The following is a 20,393-nucleotide window of genomic DNA, read 5'->3' on the forward strand; positions in this document are numbered from 1 at the left end:
AGGAGCACGTTTGAGGTGCCTCTTCCTCTTCCTTTCAGCTCTCATTTCCCCCTGTGCATACAGTAGTCAAAAGGCTTGTTTGAGACGCGTTGCGGCTCGCCTCGAAAGTAGACGAGAATTCGCAGCCGGGGGAGGTCTCAAAAAGCTCGCCTGAAGTCGGACAGCTCCGAGTAAGCTTCTTCTTCTTCTTCTTCTTCTTCTTCTCTCGGTTTTTTGGCGGATTGCAAACAACTTTAAGGTGCATACCGCCACCTCCGGAGTCGGCTTGACTCGGTTTGCATTTATAAAGAGTGCACAAATGTGTTTAATCGTTAATGTCAGATATGTACTAAGTAAATACATTTGTTCCTGGTCAAGATTAGATTCAACTTTATTGTTATTGCACATATTACAGGTACTGAGACAACGAAATGCAGTTTAGCTTCCAACCAGGAGTGCAACAAGCATTAAAGTGAAAAGTAATGTACACAATCTACAGAATAAAAGATAGAATGAATTGAATGATGAATAAACAGTGAGGGGTATGAATAGATATACACAGCAGCCTGTGAGCAGTATGAACAGTGTGTATGAATATACTAAGATATATAAAGTATGAAAACGGTAAGCAGTGCAAGTATAGTATAACATATATAGATATTAATTTCATGATGATAAACATTGTGGAACAATTACGAAAAATGTTAATGGAGGGGGCGACGAACTGACACAAAACAACTAACAAACTTTTGCCGAGCCAATTGGAGTTTCATCAGCAGCACGTGGTAAAAACCACCAATGAGCGCTCAGCTCGAGATACCAGCGAGTCTTTTCCCATCAAGCATTTCGCTTCCGCAGCCCGTGGAGAGGAACTGCGCCGCCTCGCCGCGCCTCGCTCTCAAGGCTGCGGGGCGTCTTTGTCCCGCGAGATTTCAACGTCTCATGTAGGCGAGCCTCCAGAGCAAGTCGGACAAAATGACTAACCATCATGCAACGCACTAGCAAGACGTTGATCGAAATTGCGCAGGTCTGCGCAGGTCTCGCTTGTCTCAAACAAGCATAAACTCTTGTAACTATTCTGGTGCTTGGTGATTTGGAATATACATTTCCTTCTACTTTCTGTTGTTATAATTTATGTATACCCAATTGTGTGTGAATTGCTATGGTGTGATTACATTTAGGATATGTTTTCTGGATGCAGTCATAAGCAATTAATTTCATGCACTCATTACACAATTAAACATTATAAACCAGGACTGCTCATAAATATGGTTACAAAAAGTCATATCACTAAATAAGAATGATTGATGTTTCCCATGGAGTTCATTTATTGTACTGTTTTAAGTCAGGTAGTTGCTTTGAATATTCTCCTCCTCTTTAATGTATAATCTCATTGTATGACTTCATCAGATAAAAGAACATAGTTGCCTTAGCAGCATGTGCATTTTCATTTGATGGAATAAATTAAACTGGCACCTGCCACCAATTGTTTAAATACAGTAGCTGCATATTCTCGTCCTATTATATTGTATGTAGACATTTTGAATGTGTTCATAATACAACATTTGCTCAATAAACCATAGCAATAACTTAATAATAAATTCCACTATGAAACAAAATGAACCAGATCGGCACTGACCAAGGCCAGGTCACTGAATGGGTTCTCCCTTGGCCCATGCTTCATTCTTCCTCCAAGTTTCTTTTTATCCTGCTGCGACAAATATATAACCAAAAACAAACAGAAAACTTAATGTCCTTGGTGGAGATAACGCAAGCTATATTGCCAGAAAAAAGTGTATTAGTGTTACTTACTTGCTGGTTGCAGGAAACAGGTCATGGCCTATTTACACCGCTCTGTTGCTCTTCATTATTACCGTCCTTTACGCTGTGAAGTTAGAGGTTCAGTGTGAATGTGAGCTGTGTTCCCATGGTCAACACAATCAGTGTCTGTGCCTATTAGACTCTCTTGACCCAATGTAAAGTGTAATATTGGTCGAGTCTTGTGGGGTCAAAGGTCAAGGTTACTCTCTTTCCTCTGTGAACACGCTGTAATCCTTGTAGTCAACATGACCAGCTGTTAGTGGCATTGTTCAACAGCGCTCAGTGTCTTTCTTTCCCATCCTTTCGAACAATCTTTAAAAAGCAATGGGCATTTTGCCAATGTACTTCCCGCATCCTTAGTAAAAATCCCACCTAGCTCTCACACACACTAACTTACAGTACAGCGCGTGCACACGTAAACACAAACATACAAACTCACCTCTGGGGGGTGCCCAAAAGTTTCCGGGCCGGAAGGCCGGACCCAGAAACTCAGGAAACAATTGGGTGTCGGAGAGTTTCAGTGCCATTGCTTATTGAGCTGTTGTTGCGCGGGCTGTTTAAAGTCCACAGAAACAGCTCTCCATCTGGTTCCCCCTCTTCCTTTGTTGACAAGGAAGTGAGCTGGCATCATTTTGTCCCACGATAGAAATGTTGTGATTTACCAGACACGGTGAGAGTCACCCTTATAAGACCTTGCACACTTTGAGGGTTGTGTTGTGCCGCTTGTGTAGCTATTTCAAGAAACAATTGAGGTATGTGACGTCATATCACACCATTGAAACTCATATGGCGGAAATAGAATGAATTAAATAAAGATAGGCCTAAGTCATTATTTATTGACATGTAAGACACAATATAACCCATATAAAAGTGATTTATTTTAGACCAGAATGACAGCTGAAGTAAAATGTCCAATTTCTTATTTCCATGGCCATCAATAGTTTGTGAACATGAGCTACTCTCTCTCAAAGCCAACACCAAAAAAGTATGTAAAATACAGATTTTTTTCCCACATAATGTTTGTTTTCTTTTTATGCTAAAATAAGTGTCATTGTATTGTCATTGTGTTCTCAGTTGGGAAACAGAAAATATCGCCAGCTATGAAAACGATTCCAATCAAATGCAGTTGCACTCTTTATTTTCGATGACAACACAATGTTGTATCACCCTAGTTTCTGGATTTAAGGGGAAATTGTTTATGGGTTCTTAAAATTTTTGGACAGTCCTACCACAGGAATAACATGTATGAAATTTGAATTGGGCATAGTTCCTCTTTGAGTTGCCAAAGAGTCTTGAACGCTGCCTTGCTTTAATCTCTTCACAAGTACACTCTACATCTGGGAAACACAAACTTTGAAGGAAGTGGAGCAGTGTGAGAGACGGAGGCACGCTGGCTGCTTTCAGGGTTCGTTGCATAATCCGACCTCTTAAATGAAGAGAACAGACACAAGCCGTCTGGAAAGCTACAGCTGCCTGAGAGTGCAAAATAAGGCTTATTATCTTAAAATAAAAATAAAATAATGTTTAGATTGTTTTTATAATGACCAATAGGTTGCTGTTTGTTTGTTTTTTGCATCTGATGGAATTCAAAATTAAACAAAAATAATAATAATTAACGAGACACATTTGCTAACATTTACTGTCAATTGAATAAATATTTAATTATCACTTTGTCTGCAGTGCGACTACTTTAAATTAAAAAATATATATATCAACTGAATAAATGTACAGACATTTAAAAACATATTTGCTCAGCAGTATCTCCTTTTTTTGTAAAGAGGAATGGAGATGTCTAGACTTACATTAAATAACTTCACTGGTCTTTTCTCAGTGAATACTATAATAAAATCAGCTGTGTGCGGGCAGGCATCGACCAATGGCGATTATCTCAGAATAGCATTAAGCGTCCGGATTCATCAGTTCCCCCGTACATTTTTTACTGTAATATGGAAAGATATTGTTTGCTTTGGCCCATGGTCGCTGGCCATGTTATGCCATTTCACATATCTGTGTAAAATTTCAGCAGCACATCACACCGAGGGTTCATTTTCCGCTCTGTTTTTTACATCTGGTGGAAAAATCACAGTCCTTTTCTTTGAATTCTTCTTTATCTCTCCCTTTTATATGAACAGTGGTCAGTTATCCGGTTTGCTTGCAAAAGACTATTATATCCAAAACAGCATACCATAAAACTAAATCAAAGTTTTGTGGTATGCAGTTCTGTATAGTTAACTTTCTGAATTGCTTTAAGACAGATAAGACACTAACATAGATCCAAAGATCAAACAGTCATGTGCTCTAACTCTTTTATGACAAATACAATCTGTTCTCTGAACCATGCAGTAAAAGTAAAGTGTTAAATAGCAATATTATGTCTCTACTAACTCTAGCTGTAGTCTCCAGATTATATCGGGTAGAAGTGGACAGACTGAAAGGAGGCATATTGAGCAAACATCTCCTGATATCTTGTCCTGATCTAATCTCACTGTTAAAATCCCCCAACTATCCGAAATGATCACTGCTGACGTGGTTCAATTGTATGAAGTTGAAGTGCTGTTAAGCCGAAGACACGAGACCCTCTGAATCCCACTTCACCTGAGGCATTCACAACCCTAAAACAAGTGTATACTGTAGCTCCTTTTTATGAGCTCACTTACAGACAACACTGGCGATGAATCATCCCTTTGAGTGCCATCACAGAGAGTGACTGAGAATAGTCAAAGACCAAATTCCAATTTTCACTGTCCTGAGGCATGTCGCAAATTGCAATTGGTGATGTCTATTTGATGAGACTAGCCTTTCATGCCCCTTTGTACACACTCACACTGTGACTTTGTCACGTAGCCTAGTTCGTGTCAAGGACGTCCTGTTAGCCGTGACGCAGATCCTCACAGAACGTGCATAATGTAACATTTGAAACTCACAGTGAAGATTTTGTTCAAGAGATCTACTTTCAGTGATGCTTGTGTATATCTTTTTCTACACTTTTGTGGTTTTTAAAGCTTCAAAATAATATTCATCTTATAATTATCAAATAAAGTTGCATTAGTATCGAGTCCGACCAACGATGTGTGTATTTTTTCTGTCTTGAGCTTTTATAAATCTTTCATTCTGATTGAAAGCTTAGCAAACCTGTTTTGATGCTTCCAGTGCACATGACTTACAACAACACTAACTTAGTTGACATGTTCAAACAATTTTTTTTTGTCACTGGTTAGAAATGGGGTTTTGTTGTTTACCTAGTCTCAAGATCTAATAATGTAACATTCAAATCCGAACCCACATAGTCGGGAGGAGGCAACATTTTTTAATGTTAAACTTTAAATGTTAAAGGCCAAATGTTTAACTTTGAGTGCTGCTTATTTGGTTGTAAATATTTAAACTAAGCAACTACCCAGTTTGAAAAGTGAGGCCCATCAAACCTGAAATCGTTCTAATAAGCATAGGGGGCATCTCCACTTGTTGTCAGTTTGTAAAGAAGTCTAAGAGAAAATGACTTCTCAAATAATTTAATGCCTTATCATTTACCTAATGACTTTATGGCCTCGATCACTAGTTTCACGTGTTTTTCAAAGCAGATTCATTTTCATTTCGGAAATGATGGTCCTTTTGTGATGGTTAGCGAAAGCAAGCATAGTTAGCAGTTAGCAAGATGTTTTTGCGGGATCTTAATTTTCTCATAATCTCAATGCACTGGCATCTGAGAATGTTGGATATGTAAATATATAATAAAAAAAAAAAGGAAATTAAAGTTGAATCTAAATTGTAACCATGTTCAGCATTCAGTTGTACTTTTCTCCACTTGGGGGGAGCAGAAACAAGTTGTGAACGCAACACTGACACATAATCACTTTTCAAGTTGGTATGCCAAGGTTGTTAGCAAACATCGATTTTTTCAACACGCAGCATTGACTTTGTGTGGAGTCATGTACCGTATGTGTCCACTCACATAATGTAATTCCTACCTTCACTCTCTTTTCGGTTTTGGGTCTCCACCAGCTATTTGGCGAAATATCTGGGTCTAGCTGCATCTGTCTTAATCATTTCTGGTCTATTACTATTTGCTGCAATAAAAGTACCAGAATTCTCCATTTACTTATTAACCTTGGAATAATTAAACAACAATGGGCTCGGTATTCATCAACTATTTGTGCATATACAGCATCACGGTTCTGAGTGAAGAACTTGAAGACACAAAAAAGGGTTGATTAATGTTGTTCCTGGAATCCCACAGTAACAGGAGACATTCTGGTTTCCACCGGCCTCAGCACATTTTCACAGTGAGCTCTGTCTTTGGTTTGGTTCACTAATCATCATCAGTTAAGCTAGCATTTTTAAGGGCAAAAGTTATTTTACAACACCCATTCTAGTGAAACATTGACGTGGGTAACGCAAAAACACATGTATCCATTGTAGATTTTTAAACTGTAAATCAGTCATTTCGGAAAGTTGTGAAATATCAATGTGATTTTTCTAAATGCATGTATTATGTAACCAGAGGTAGATTAGCCACTCAGGATGGACCAAAGGTAGGTTATTATGCTGAAATCGTTCAGGCATTGTTGTTTTTTTAGTCTGTGCCAATGACAACAGACTGCAAATGCTAATCTTGTTCTTATTGGCAGATCAAGATATGTCAACAGCCTGGCTCCATGGCCCCATGCCTATTCAAATTCACCCACATTCCAACCATTAACTGATACTTTATATAAACAAGCAGATAATGTGCAGTAATTCACCCTGTTGGTGTAGAGCAGTACTCAATATATGGCTTTGAGCGTATTATGTTTACATATCAGCTTTCGCTCCATTTGAAGTGTGGTTGACAGTGTTGGTCACATCATGACCTTGAAGTATGTGTGCACAATAAGCCATGCCAAGTGTCAACATGATAAAAGAGTTAATACATGCATATTTTGCACAAGATCTTCAAACTGAATAAGGACTAAATAGTTGTGTCTACAGGCAGATTAAACATTTTTATTATGAAAAGCTTGAGTTTTTAATGCCCTTCAGAATGTGCTATTATGTTATTATTTTAAATGGTTTGGACTGTGCAACACAAAACAATACAGAAACAGAAAACCTGAGTGGAGTGATACATACACATCTCCCAATATTTGAACAAAGCTTAATAAAACGACTTCCGAGCCCAGGATGACGACATGGACCACTCTGCAGACCTGCTGATGCTGATAACTCTAGCAAAACAATTCATGCGATTATGTTGCAGAAATGTTTGCTAAACACTATTACACACAGCTCACTTCTAACCTGAATTAATGTTGTGCTGTGTTACAAAATAGAGTAGAATGGTTGCATTCAATTTTCTTGCGGAAACATATTTTAATGGCAGAGGAAAACATTGACTTTCATGTGTGACGGTCACAGCTACTGCTAACACAATTCCAATCTGGGTTTAAAATATATTTAGAAATTTGAATTTCATGCCAGCTATATGCTAATACATAACTTGAAATAATAAAACCATAACACACAATTATTTTACATTTGTTTCAGAATTATTTTTGTTTTCATCAGCTTCTTGTAAGTAATAAAATAACCCTCTTCATCAGGGCTACTCAAGCATTAAAACCAATTTTGTAGATTGTATCCTTTACGATTTGTCCCTGAAAACAGTTGATCCACACATTTCCAGAGTATAAGACCCTCTCTGCACTCTAAAATACAAAATAAATACTAAAATAAAGAAGACAAAAACCTGAACATTTGTGCACTATATACCTGTTTTCATGATCCGTGCGGAATACAGTACCCAGCCTATAATAGTGTGGCTTTTTACAAAAATAACAAAAACACAAGTTTTATTAAATGTTTATTTACACGAAATGTACACATTTGTTCAGAACTCACATGCACACTTATACAAACATGAATAATTTAATCATAAAAAAAGACAGCTAAAAACACAACTCTACTGGAGTTTTACACAATGAAGCCCCTTTAAGTGAAAGCCTTGTGACTTAGGTGAAACCAGCCTAACCTGTACGTATTATAATCTAGAGACAAGTTGAATTTCAGTCCAGAGAAGTACCATGGCTGTATAACAATGTTGAACAGACACATTCAGGAAACCAGGGAAAAGGAGGGGAAAAAAGAAAGTTCACATGGATAAAGTGGTGGCCCTGTCACGAAAGAAAAGACCCCCAGTGTGAAGTAAGTCATCTTCTCAGTGAGTCATTAGGAGTACATTCAACCGATGTACTGTATAGCCTCTGCTTTGCAGGCATTTTAACTTAATAGCAGTCATCTGTGAGGCAGAGATAGGAGTTAACATGGAGAGTTCTGGTTCACAAAATAATAATAATACAAATATTGGACTTTATTTACAGTATATTATCCAACTGGCTTGAAATAGGAGTTTTAAATTCAAAGTAGCACTGTTTGACACTGCCAACATTCACTGTAACACTGTTTCAAGTTTCTGTGCGCAAGTTAACGTGTGCAATAGGCAGTGGGGGACATTTTAAAAGTGGGACTGTGAAAAGCAATGGACATTGGTCCCTTGAGGTGACGGTTTTTGTTCACATGAGTCAAGGGGTAAATAATATACAGTTATAGAGCGCACCAATACTGCCGACTGTCTCCTGACTGAAACGTACGTCAACAGAGCATTGATCCGTTATAATTTAACCTTGGGTGCTGTGCTAAGCGGTACTTCAGTCTTTCATGCCAGTGCAAGCCCCCAAAGGCAAACATGAGCAGCGAGGCCACGTCCTGAGCAGAGCTGTGGCTACTGACGGCCTTTCAGACAATATTTACATGGCAAATACAATGAAGTGAAAGGGTGCTAAAGAGGCAACAAAAGGGAGAATATTGAAGCTGTAAAAGTTAAGTTCACCGCACTGCACTGCTATGGTAGATTGCCCAAAATGCAGTCAGCAGCAAAACAACAATAACAACTGTTTAATTAACCAATTTTTAGCTATATGTCACAATGGGAGGATGATTTTAAAAGTCGGTTTTTTTCACACGGTCAAATAAGTTTGTGTCAAATTGTTGCCATTGAGGCTTTTTTCTTTCCTTTCCAATTTTTCTCTTGGATGCTTCTAGACTCCCAGGTGTCACTGACAACCGCTAGTGCAGTCACAACTCTATTGCTTACAGTCAAAACAGAAGTGTCAGACGCAACAACTCATCAAGGACTTCACAGAAGAAACAAGTGATATACCAATGGAAAAAAGGACAGTTGGCCCGTAAGCCCTTTTTCTTTAAGGATTGATGTTTGGCTCAGGTTTCAAAAATACAGTCTGCAATGTAAAAGACTTTGAACTGTCCTCATGTGATGGAATTGTGCAATGGGAGTAATATAAACCCACGTAGCCATTGAAAATAAAAAGCTACCCTGTCCTTCATTTGAATAAATATTATAAAAACACCAATATGGTGATTATGAATAGAAGAAACTATGGGGAATTAAATAAGTTTGCACATATAATTTCTAATTAGCCTATGAGTAGAAAATAGAGCATTCATGGTAAATAGTTCTTGGTTTGGACATTACAATACGAGTGGCATATATTTGATCAAACCATATACAAAGAAATAAATAGAGTAGATTTTAAATTCTCATTAGTCCATACTCATCAAGATGTTGGATTTTCATTTCTTTGTTGTATCTAGAACATTCATTTGAAATGTGATCTTATCTTTGGAGTCCTTCATTATCAGACTCCCAAAGGTGCAATGGGACATTCAATTAAACAATTCACATTAGAATATATATACTTCAATGACTGCCGAGTCAACAACAGAGGACCAGGAACATGTGTTGACTTTACAAAGTTCAAGACTGTCTCAGGATTCTGTATTTTCTTCCTTTGCATATTCCTCTACGAGTTTCTCATAGGACTGTTCCGAGCCGTCACAAGTGAACACGGACCCTTCAGACTCAGAAGTGGGCTCCTCCTTGGAGTTCGTTTCAATGTTTTCATCACATGTAGTAATGGATAGTTTTGCTTTGGAATCATCATCATCATCGTCGTCGTCGTCGTCTCCCTCCAAGTTATTACTGAGGAAGTTCTCCTCATCTATAAAACTAATGTTTGCGTTTTTGAAAGTTAGCGGATGGTAATCCTTAGAGTCCCAATTCCTTCGCCCACCCGCTCCACAATCTCCCACCCCTCTGTTCTCCAACTCCACGTCCTTGTCAAGCTGGTTCTCATACATTTCGAACTGGTCGAGTTCTAGGTCTCCCTCTACTTGGTCCTCTGTCAGCAGCAAACCATTGTCCGAGCCCAGGAGGTAGTTCTTGGACTTTGAGAAGGCAACAGTGACGCGGTCACTGAAACTGTATCGTCTCTTTTGGCGTGGTGAACGGTCCAGACTGAGGATGGTGTGACCGTTAAATATGGGGGCATCATTGCAACTCTTGGACCGATTAATATCTTTGGATTTATTGATCGCGTTGGAACTATTGCCGGTGCTTTTGCCATCTTTTTTGGTGCCGATCTGTTTTATTAGGTCATTGTAGCCTTCCTGCTTCTTGGACAGGAAGCTGAAGATGTTGACGTCATTGGGAGAGGGAGGTAATCGAAGGGAGGCCTTGTGAGACTCTTTGTAGTGCCGGAGCTCATCGAGAGATAGCTTGCGCAGCCTGCGGCGTTTCTTCAGGGCCTTGTGGGCCTCAATCACCATCCGTACTTTCCAGTTGAAGAACAAAGAAAGCCAGGCTAACCCCAGATAAATCCAGACTTCCACAAAGTATCGGTACAGAGTTGGATAGTTCCTATTGGGATCCACACCTGCAGGGAAAAATAGTCAAAGGTCATTTGTATCCAATGTTTTGGCCTGGTTTCTTTGATTGGTTTAATACGTTTAATTCCCATCTTACCTGCTACAAGGTCCCCAAAACCAATAGTGGTCAATGTGACGAAGGAGAAGTACAAGCCTTCAATGTATGACCAACCTTCTTGCCACATAAATACAAAAGGTGGAAGGACCAAATGGACCAGCACCCCCCAGAGGAGAAATATAGCTGTGCAGGTAAATTGAGCCTTTCTCTGGAAAATAAAAGTAACATATTTCAGGTAAGTTGAAGGTTTTGTGAAATACCGCACGGAGCTTCATTTAGGTTTCCATGAAGTTGACAAAAAGCTCATATGAACTTACCAGTGAAAACCCTTTCTTTGTTAGAAACTGGCCCAGGTGCTTGGCTCTGCCACCGAAGAACTTTCCCAGCTCACTTATCCAGGTAAGACATAAAGGCACCCCAAACAGCCCGTAGAAGATGCAAAACACTCTGCCTGATGGCGTTTTAGGAGCAATGTTTCCATATCCTGAAAACATTGAAAGTGAAACATAATTGGTTAGGATGTGTCAACAGTGTACAGCTATTTCTATCTCTTTAGTATGGCTTTACAGGAGAAGGAAAAACCTTTTCCCCAAAATGGGTTGTCTTTATCAACCAAAACAAAAAGGTTCTCTCCTCCCCCATCAAACCTAGATCTGTCACTGGAAACTACATACCGATAGTGGTGATAACAGTGGCAGCAAAGATGACAGCATTGGGCCAGTTCCAGTTGTTAAACGTTTTGCTGCCAGTGATGGTGACCCCTTGGCCTGCAGCATCTGAGACCGCCTGAGAATAACGAAAAAACACAACTGATTATTAGCTTGAATTCGACTTTAAGAGAAATACATTGACGCTGAACAAATGGATGCTATCAATTGGCAGTTATTGAAGGGCACATGTGGATAAGATTGAGGAAAACAGGAAGTTTGTTGTGCGTAAGCTCCATTTCTTCCACAGCATCCTTCCTGTGATATCATGATGGTATCTCCAGTGTTACTGATGAGCTGAAACAACGCTCATGCACTCTGGAGAACCAACGTTGCCTTGAGGGTTCTACATTTCCGACCACTGCTTACATTGTTAGAGAAACAGGAAGGCATAAGCATCCATTTCATAATCCCATGATGATACATGATACAAGCTAACTAGGTGATTCTTCAGCGGTTGCATTAATGTTTGTTTTTCCTGTATCAAGATCCAAAGTAAAAATGAATATATCCAAGAAATTATTCAGGAAAAGGGTATCATTTGTGCCTTGTCCACAGGCAATATTTGTTTCTAACCATTTAGAGCATGGGCTATCAGATCCCTCTTGAAAGTTCAGCGTTGACATTTAAAAGAGAATGAAAATGCGTAATCAATCATTTCCAACCATATGTGTGATGGAAAAGCCACAACAGAAACTGAATTCCTTGTTGGGTATTTGCAACGCCTGGCCATCTTTGTTGAGACAATGCTTTGCCCCCCGCACCAAAGTTATTCTTTCTCCAAATGTGCTTGACGGGGGGAAATGTGCAGGGGTTGACAAAATTCATATAAGCCTTTAAGTACTGGAAGATGGTTGCTTCTTTAATAATAACAGGTCTGTGACAGTCCTGCTCTGTAATTACCAGCACCAGGGGAGGCCAGTCTTTTGTCTGCTGAAACAACACAGTACCTCCGTTTGGCTTCAGCATGACAGCAATGATGACCAAGTTTGTGTTCGAACCATGACTAGAAATTAAAAAAGGAAAAACCTCACAAGAGTGGACAACGGTCCTGCTTACGCACTTTCACTTTAACAGTCCTTCTGAGTACAGTGTGTAATGACTGGTTACATTTATATGCATGGGTAACCTTGTAATTAGCCCTGTTCAGGCTAGAATCATATTTGATGTAAGCTCTGAACAACTTCCCATCCCTTATGAACCAGTTAACACTACAGATGGCTAGAGATAACTGTTTAACCCTCCTGTTGTCTTCGGGTCAAATCTGACCGATTTACTACTTTCACCAATCATAACTTTTTTGTTTTACATTCGATTGCATTAAGGCTTTATGATATCCTTCACAGTAGACATTTGAACATATAACATTGCTGACCACCACTTTCATTGCATTTGGATAAAACACACACACACACACACACACACACACACACACACACACACACACACACACACACACACACACACACACACACACACACACACACACACACACACGCAGAATAATTTGACACATTTCCCGCCATTTCCCGCACTTATGTGCCCATTCCCCCACATGGATCACACAATACATGTTCAGTGTCTATTCTTTGTATATTTACTGCAGTTTTTCATGTATACCAGTGGTCTGATACAATATTTAAAGTTTCAAAGGGTGTTAAATGAAATTTGGTGATGATTAATGGTTTTTGTGTTAATGTAATAGCAGTTAAAACAGGACCGGTCAAATTTGACCGCGAACACCAAAGTAAGGGGGGGGGAACGAAGACAATAGGAGGGTTAAAGAATAACTAAACAAATTGGGCTCTCTTGTATATACCCTCCAACTGTTTAGAATTCACTATGTCTAATAAACAAAAAGGAAAGATATTTTATTAAAAAACAAATAAAAATAAAACACTTTTTTCCCCCAATTAGTCAATGAAGAGGCTTCACAGCAGTGTGAGGTGCCAACGAAAAGTATGTTTTACTGTCTATTAATTGGGCAATTCCTTCTTGATTGAATGGTTTATAAAATGTAATTATGGGGGAAATGTCAATCACCGTTTCCCAAAAACCAAGATGACCTTCTCGAAAGACTTGTTTTTGTCCACAAACTCCAGTAAATGTTCACGTTTAAAAAGACTTAAAAGACTGCCGATAAATGATATAGCTGACAGCCAATAGATTATTCTTTGCAGCTCTACAGTAGTGTATCAAACCAAAAGAAGGTTAACTTGACAAACATGCGTGTTGACTTCTCCAATATGCCCACAGACAAAAATTGCTTCAGATGTACTGACTGTAACCTTCCAGCACTGTGGCTTATACCAATGGAAAGTGATGATTATAACATGAAAATAGATTCAAAATTCAAATGACAGACCACATAACCATTCCTACATTCCTCTGCTGCAAATATAAATGCTAAAACCCCACTCTGTAACAGTTTGAGGTTTGTTTGTTTGTTCCGTCAAATCATAGAAGAGTGACAAATGTTATATTTGTGGTCTGTGTGTGTGTGTGTGTGTGTGTGTGTGTGTGTGTGTGTGTGTGTATTTGCTCGACACCTTATACTACCCCAATGAGGATGATTTGCACATGTTCACAGTCTGCCTGCCAGATAAAAAGTGCTGAAGTTTGAAACGTACAAAATGCTGAATCACATGAATACAACGAGGACAGAGTGCAGGATAAATCACGGGAGTAAGCATTGTGCCCTCAATGAATGTCACTCACATAGAGGACAAGGAACATAACCTTTAAAAGGCCTACTTTAAAGGATTACAATGTTAACTTTTATTGCAAATCTTTAAACATCATGTCTTGCTGCCTTTTTTTTTCTATGTGAAGCACAAAGGCTAGGAAGGAGTACTTAAGCACAAAGATGCCCAAAGCTAACTAAACAGGCTTTGCGATGCAAAAGGTTCGTAAAAGGTTAAAGGGTCAGCTAGTGGTATGGTGACTCGGGTCACAAATAACCCTGAGAACAAGTCAAAAAGGCGAAAGCGCGGGGGGAGAAAGATAAAAGAGACTTTGTGTCAGAAAAGCAGTTCAGAGGGTGATGGTTAAACTGGCTTCTCTACTTGCCTACCCACTATAAAACTGGATATCAGAAAATAACTGGGTCTTCTGCAAATGTGATAGTGCTAGGTAACACAAAATGGGACTTTTTTGGCCAAGAGGCACACCCCATTACAGTCTAAGAAGTCAGGAGGGTAGATATCTTAAAATGTTCAAATCAGAGGCACAAAATACTGCCCTGGTGCAGTAATGATTAACGTTACAGTGGTTTTTTACACTTTTACAACATGATAGGAACTGACTCGATTAGGGGTTTGACAGTAAAATACACTTTTGGTTAATCGATGAATTGTTTCAGTCCTTTTTCATGCAGAAAACCTTCTCTCAACAGTGCTTTCCAATACACACAATTGTTGGCTTATGTGCTGCAATTGGCAGTAAACAGCAGAGCGATAGAGTGCAGTGAAGAAGCAGGAACCGTCCTTTACATTTCTGCAAGATCTGACCTTTTTCCCCCACTTTTTTTAAGCCTTACATCCATGTTTAAAGGATTTCATAAAGTTGTGAAAAAAGCTTGTTATGAAATGCACTATTCTTAAATGAATATTGATCAAAACAATGTGGTGCCATTAAACAGCCTCTAAAAGGATTCCTTTACTTTTCTGGATGTGAAAATATTGCCAAACTGCCGGCATCTGCCACACTGATAAGCAAAGAAACAGTAAAAAAAAAAAACACATTGACGAACTCCAACTGTTATCAAGACAGCTGTTGTCCCAGCATACCATTCCAGCTCGGAGGTATTTTTCCACTATAGCAGCTCGCGAGCACAAGACGGCAACAGCTGCTGTGGTCAGGAGGATTGATCTGACTGACAAACAATGAAGTCACTCAAGCTCCCGCATATCACTGTGTATTGATTTCTGATACAGACGAGTTGCAAACAATGTTGTGCGAGAAACAATGCTGAGACTTCACCGCGTGAACCAAAGATCGGCCACAGCGGGAGTGTGTGGCAAAACTACTTTGGAAAAGTTGAGAAAGGGATGCTATATTATTTTGTAGACATAAAAAAAGGGAAGAGGCTATTAAATTCCTAGACAGTGAAAGAACTCTTACATCTGTCAAGCAGAGCATATCACACCATGAACCTATTTGTGAGTGGCTGCTTTACACTGGGCTGTTAATACTGCGTGACTAAACTTAGTTCATTAACACAACAGATGGCATTTTGATTTGGTTTATTGTGCATCTTTGTAAACCTCTGCAACAGCCTAGAGGAAATTAATATGCCCTTTGGGTGTCGAGTTAATCAAATCAGACCTTCTTCAAGGCCATAAAGACACCCCTCTCTTGTCAATGTATTACATTTGAAGACATTGACACCTTCCATGACTTCAGTTCAATGCTTTTTAAAAAAGGGAGGAAAGACTTGTCTATTTCCAGCCAGCAGCCTCTAGAAAGCCCCCTAGGCACATGACAGAGTCAGCTACCCCTGAACACAGAGCGCTACTTCATTGTGCTGTTTCATTCTGACGACTGGCCATGTTTGCATGTGACAGCAGTGTGTGGAGAGCACTGGTTTCACACTTCTCATTTGGCCACACATGGTCTTTAAGTCATGTGTGACGGGACTCTCACGCGAAAAGTTAAATCAAATAAAGGGATGCTCCTCGGATAATTTAAACAGGTAACAAGTGCAAACCAAAGCTGCGCTGAGAAAATGTTTCAATTTTTGACTCATTACAGCTAAATATTGACCCTAATCTTCTCAAGACTACATTGAAATGTCTTGCATATCCAATGGTCTGTATGATTTCAAAATGGTATAGCATAGAAGAATCTAGACACATTGCTTTTATTGTGTTTTTATTTTCCTTTTAAATGAAGTTTGCTTTTTGTTTAATCGTGCAACAATTAGTTAATCGATCCAGAGAAAATGTATATGAAAACTAATTTGATAAATCCTTTAATTGTTTTTCAGTCATTTTTCAGTCCAAAACATGCACTGGTCCCCGCCGGACAAATGTGAGGAGTGTTAGTTGTCTTAGTCACATAACAGACGTCAATTGAATATCTATTTATGGGGAAACTGACCGAGGGCATCACTGTCGGCTTTGATAGTTTGTGAATGGCATGTTTTCTTAAATATTTCAGAGATGGAACAATCATATCTATAACTTGACGTCAGAACATTTTAAGCATTACATTAGCATTCACATACTCGTAATTGGTTACAATACTACATTTATAATTCCTTGTCTTTTTCTTTAAAAACGATCACGCAACTTTTAAAATTGGCCGCTATAATAATACATGTATTGTTGCTAATTGTTTGGGGCATTTTGCAGAGCCTGCACATCACTCAATAGGAGCAGACATTATTCATTGAAAATGTGAACTGTGCAAAGTTTGAATCAATTGGCAAAAAAGTTGACGCATTATATGTTTTTGTGTTCATTTGCAACACTTGCATGTGTGCTGTTCACACTAAACACCACAACTGAGGAAAGTAGCACAATAGCTCAACATACATCAAAAGCTATGGGAAACACTTTGATGAATGACATATACCGGTACATACATGCATTCAAGTGTTGGTTTAGATTTCATAATGCATTCTGCTTCTGCCTACAGGGCTTCTGCAAACTGAAACACAGACACTTTAGCTACCAGCTGCACACTCTGTTAAACCTTATTTGCTGTAGATATAATGTGCAACCCCCTCACCCCCCCGCCCCCTTTCGGAACTTTTATAACCACTTCTTGAGAGCCAACATTGATGGACCATAAAATCCATTCTGTGAACTGTGACCACTTCAAGGATCCTATAGTTAATAGTAAACTCCTTGTTAATAAAACAGAGACGACAAACTTTTACTAGAGTGTCGCCTTCTCTTGTTAAGCCTGCTTTATATTTGAATTGTTAACAAGAGGCGCAAAGTTTCCACAATGGAAACATTATAGAATCTCTGGTGCTAACACAACTGGGGTTTATAAAGGCAGCTAAAGGGCGATAAAGTGGTTGTGTATACGCTTTCATGTGGGGGTTCTAAAGCCTTTGCAGCAGGTGTCTTGGCTAACCCTGTTAAGGAAAAGTACTGGTAAACTACACCTCTGGAATCATTACAATGTTTAACTATGCTAAGAGTGGAGAAGTCAAACAGGATTTGATACTATCTTTTTAAAGTGCCTTGAAGTACATTTACTCAAGTACTTAAGTACAATTTGAGGTAACTGTACCCGAGTATTTCCATTCCATGCTACTTTATACTTTAAAACCACTACATCTCAAGAGACACAACTTTTTACTCCAGTATCTGACAAATTAAGTTTTAACATTTAGTTTCAGCAAAAATAATACCAAATATAATTAGCAAATCATCTTGTTTTATTATAGGTGAAGATAAAACTTTATTGATACTTTGTTCCAATTTGCTAATCATGAGTAAATAGTAGTACAAAAAAGCTCCTCCCAAACCTTTCGCTAATAAAGCGATGAATAGCCATAATGCATTCATAATTATAATTTAATAATAGGCAATGTTTTGGCAAGAATTTGGGATTTGATAGAAATCAAGATACAGCGTTTAATATATTGTGATTATATGTTGCAATACTGTAAGCAAGGAGATATATTCAGATATGTTTTAAACGTATTTTGGATAAATGTATATAGAGAGAGAGGGAGAGAAAATCAATTCAATTAAAAAAACAACACACAATATGTGGATACCAAAGAGCATCAATCATTTTGTCACACAATTCTTTATCTAGAATTGCCTATTGTGCAAGATGAGTAGTTGTACTTCTAGTCTTCGTGTTTTTTGTGGATGCTAACACTTGTTACATACTATTTGAACACTGTGGTATTACTTCATGCACCTAATTCAAATTCAGAGTACTTCCTCTTTTACTGGTTTCAGTAGAGCGCCTGCTAACAGTTCAACCAAATAACAGCTCTTTCGGCTGCTTTACAGGAACAACTTCCAAAGACAAAAAGTCAAAGACCTCTCGACCATAATATTCCACATTAGGAAGCAGATGGGGGGATTTGGCTGTTAGAGAGATGCCACGAATGGGGAGGAGGGGGAGGCTTATGGGCATATCCCTTTCAGTCCCCCCCAAACACAAAAAGGAGAAGCAGGAGGAAGCAGAAGGGGGGGATGGTGGGATAATAAATCTCCCTAATACTGATGTGGGCCCAAAAAGGGGCACAGGTTGAGACATGTTCCTGGTCATAGTTGCAAGTGGAAAAAGTGGAAAAACAGCATACAAATAAACCACTGTCAGAGATGCTACTGCAGAAAAAGGATCCCCCTGATATGGTGTGCTGCATATACGTTGCTGTTTACACTAGTGCAAAGTATCTGTGTGCGCTCTTCTTTCATGCTGAAGGAATTTCCCCTGACACGTTAAGATGTTGTCACAGTCCAACAGAAAGAATACAGGTCACAAAGCCTCCACAAATCAAAGATATCAAAATAACTTCCTGGATGTCATGGGGCAAACACCTGCAAGCACGTGTGTTTAATCATTTGTGTCCATTGAGTGCTGACAGTAAAACTACAGAGGTCAATGACACCATCTTTACTGCTGGTTAAAGAATTGCGATAATAACAAGACGTTGGCAATGGAACACAAAGTCCTGTAGCTTTAGGGCGCAGGTTACAGATTGGCATCATAATCACAGCATCAGGTTTACAACTGCAAGTTTGATATAGGCCTACTATATAATATAATTATCATATTTAGACTTGGACATAAGGGCGGTCCCCAAGAAGATAGCATTTATGTGGGGTTATTAGGGAACTTTAATGTTAATTGCCAATGTGACCTGTTGCTGTTAGGCCCTCAGGTTGGTAAACACACTGGGGGTGTGTTGACTCACACAGAGGAAGCATGGACTGACAACTTCTCATTCCTCAGAAATGTTGTTAGTTCTTGGAGAAAGTTTACAGAGCAGCTGAGGCTCATTAAGCAGTCATGTGTTACAAAGACAACAAAACAGAAATACCATATTTAACATCATTTATGTGATTTTCTTAGAAGTGCCAGTAGCAGTGAAAGTGGTTCACATCATGAGGTGTTAAAGAAATTCAATTCAAATAAACAACAGTTAAAGAAGATGACCATACCTCTAATATGTGGTCCAAATCATCTTGCGTCAGACAGGGATGCTTCTTAAGTATTGTGTCCTTCTGCTTACTATACTCCTTTGCAGCTCGCACCCAATTGGGCTCCTCCAAGACTTGAAAAATTGCTGCCCCAATGGACAGGTAAAAAATAATGGCAGAAGTCAACAAGGGGCCTTTATCTACCATACTTATGACTCAACTTGGAGAACGCGGGACAGGGGGGGAAAAAAGAGAAAGGAGGGGGTAGATAACAACAATACCCGGAGTTATGCGGGACTCATTCTTGGCAAGTCTTTCGCTTCACAAAATGTTTCTCCGTCCGCGCGAGGGCTGTGAAAGAAACATGAGAGGTGCCGCTCCTGACAGCATTGGGCTCGAGACATAACAGGATGAAAGTGTTCATAAAGCGCGTGCTATGGAACCGCAGCTGCAGCTGTATTGTCTCCACGTGCGCAGCCGGAGAAGTAGTGCCTTCTGAAGAAGTGAACTGGGAGTTGTGGAGAGGAGCAGCGAAGATCCGCCCAGAAAACCAGTAAGTAGGGGGGGCAGCTGCTCTGCAGTTTGTTTCGTTTACTTGTGGTTGCAGGTGTACAGCCGCAGTTATTATGAGGTTGAAAGTAGCGCGAAACTTCGGAAAGTATCTAAAAAAAACCGTTTAAAAACAAGTTGAATATATTCTACAAAATTATTTTTGTTTTTTTTGCAAATGTATTTTTTAGAAATGCACATCAAATATAAGACAGTTGAGTTTTAATTTTATTTTTAGTCTTTTTAATAATATACTACTCAACTCAAGTTATATAAGATTATTCGAAAAGTTGATATGTTTCGAAATAAAAGTTGACATGTTTTAAGTTTCTGAAGTGTACAACACATTTTATTTTCCACTTTAATAAAGATTTTCCAGAAATGTAGTCATAAGACACTCTT

The 20,393-nt window shown here is 39.0% G+C and overlaps 1 protein-coding gene across 1 annotated transcript; it reads right to left on the reverse strand.

The window, feature by feature from the left end:
* Positions 1-7,629: 7,629 nt before the first annotated feature.
* Positions 7,630-19,987, reverse strand: kcnk5a (potassium channel, subfamily K, member 5a). The gene is made up of 5 exons (XM_010768055.1): positions 19,464-19,987; positions 11,290-11,401; positions 10,933-11,099; positions 10,655-10,823; positions 7,630-10,565 (listed from the first exon to the last, which is right to left on the reverse strand). Exons 1-5 carry the CDS (start codon positions 19,647-19,649, stop codon positions 9,619-9,621), a joined length of 1,581 nt encoding a protein of 526 aa, XP_010766357.1. The 5' UTR covers positions 19,650-19,987; the 3' UTR covers positions 7,630-9,618.
* Positions 19,988-20,393: the final 406 nt, after the last annotated feature.

The sequence above is a fragment of the Notothenia coriiceps genome, unplaced genomic scaffold (genome assembly GCF_000735185.1).
Source record: "Notothenia coriiceps isolate Sejong01 unplaced genomic scaffold, NC01 NC01_scaffold00005029, whole genome shotgun sequence".
Lineage (NCBI taxonomy): Eukaryota > Metazoa > Chordata > Actinopteri > Perciformes > Nototheniidae > Notothenia > Notothenia coriiceps.

Bases quoted from the DNA above. Each gene is read 5' to 3' on its own strand.
- kcnk5a (XM_010768055.1), bottom strand. From the start codon at position 19,649: ATGGTAGATAAAGGCCCCTTGTTGACTTCTGCCATTATTTTTTACCTG. The intron at 11,402-19,463 runs GTATGGTCATCT...CGTTATTCTCAG, and splicing joins ATTTGGACCACATATTAGAG to GCGGTCTCAGATGCTGCAGG. The intron at 10,566-10,654 runs GTAAGATGGGAA...TTTTCCCTGCAG, and splicing joins TTTTGGGGACCTTGTAGCAG to GTGTGGATCCCAATAGGAAC.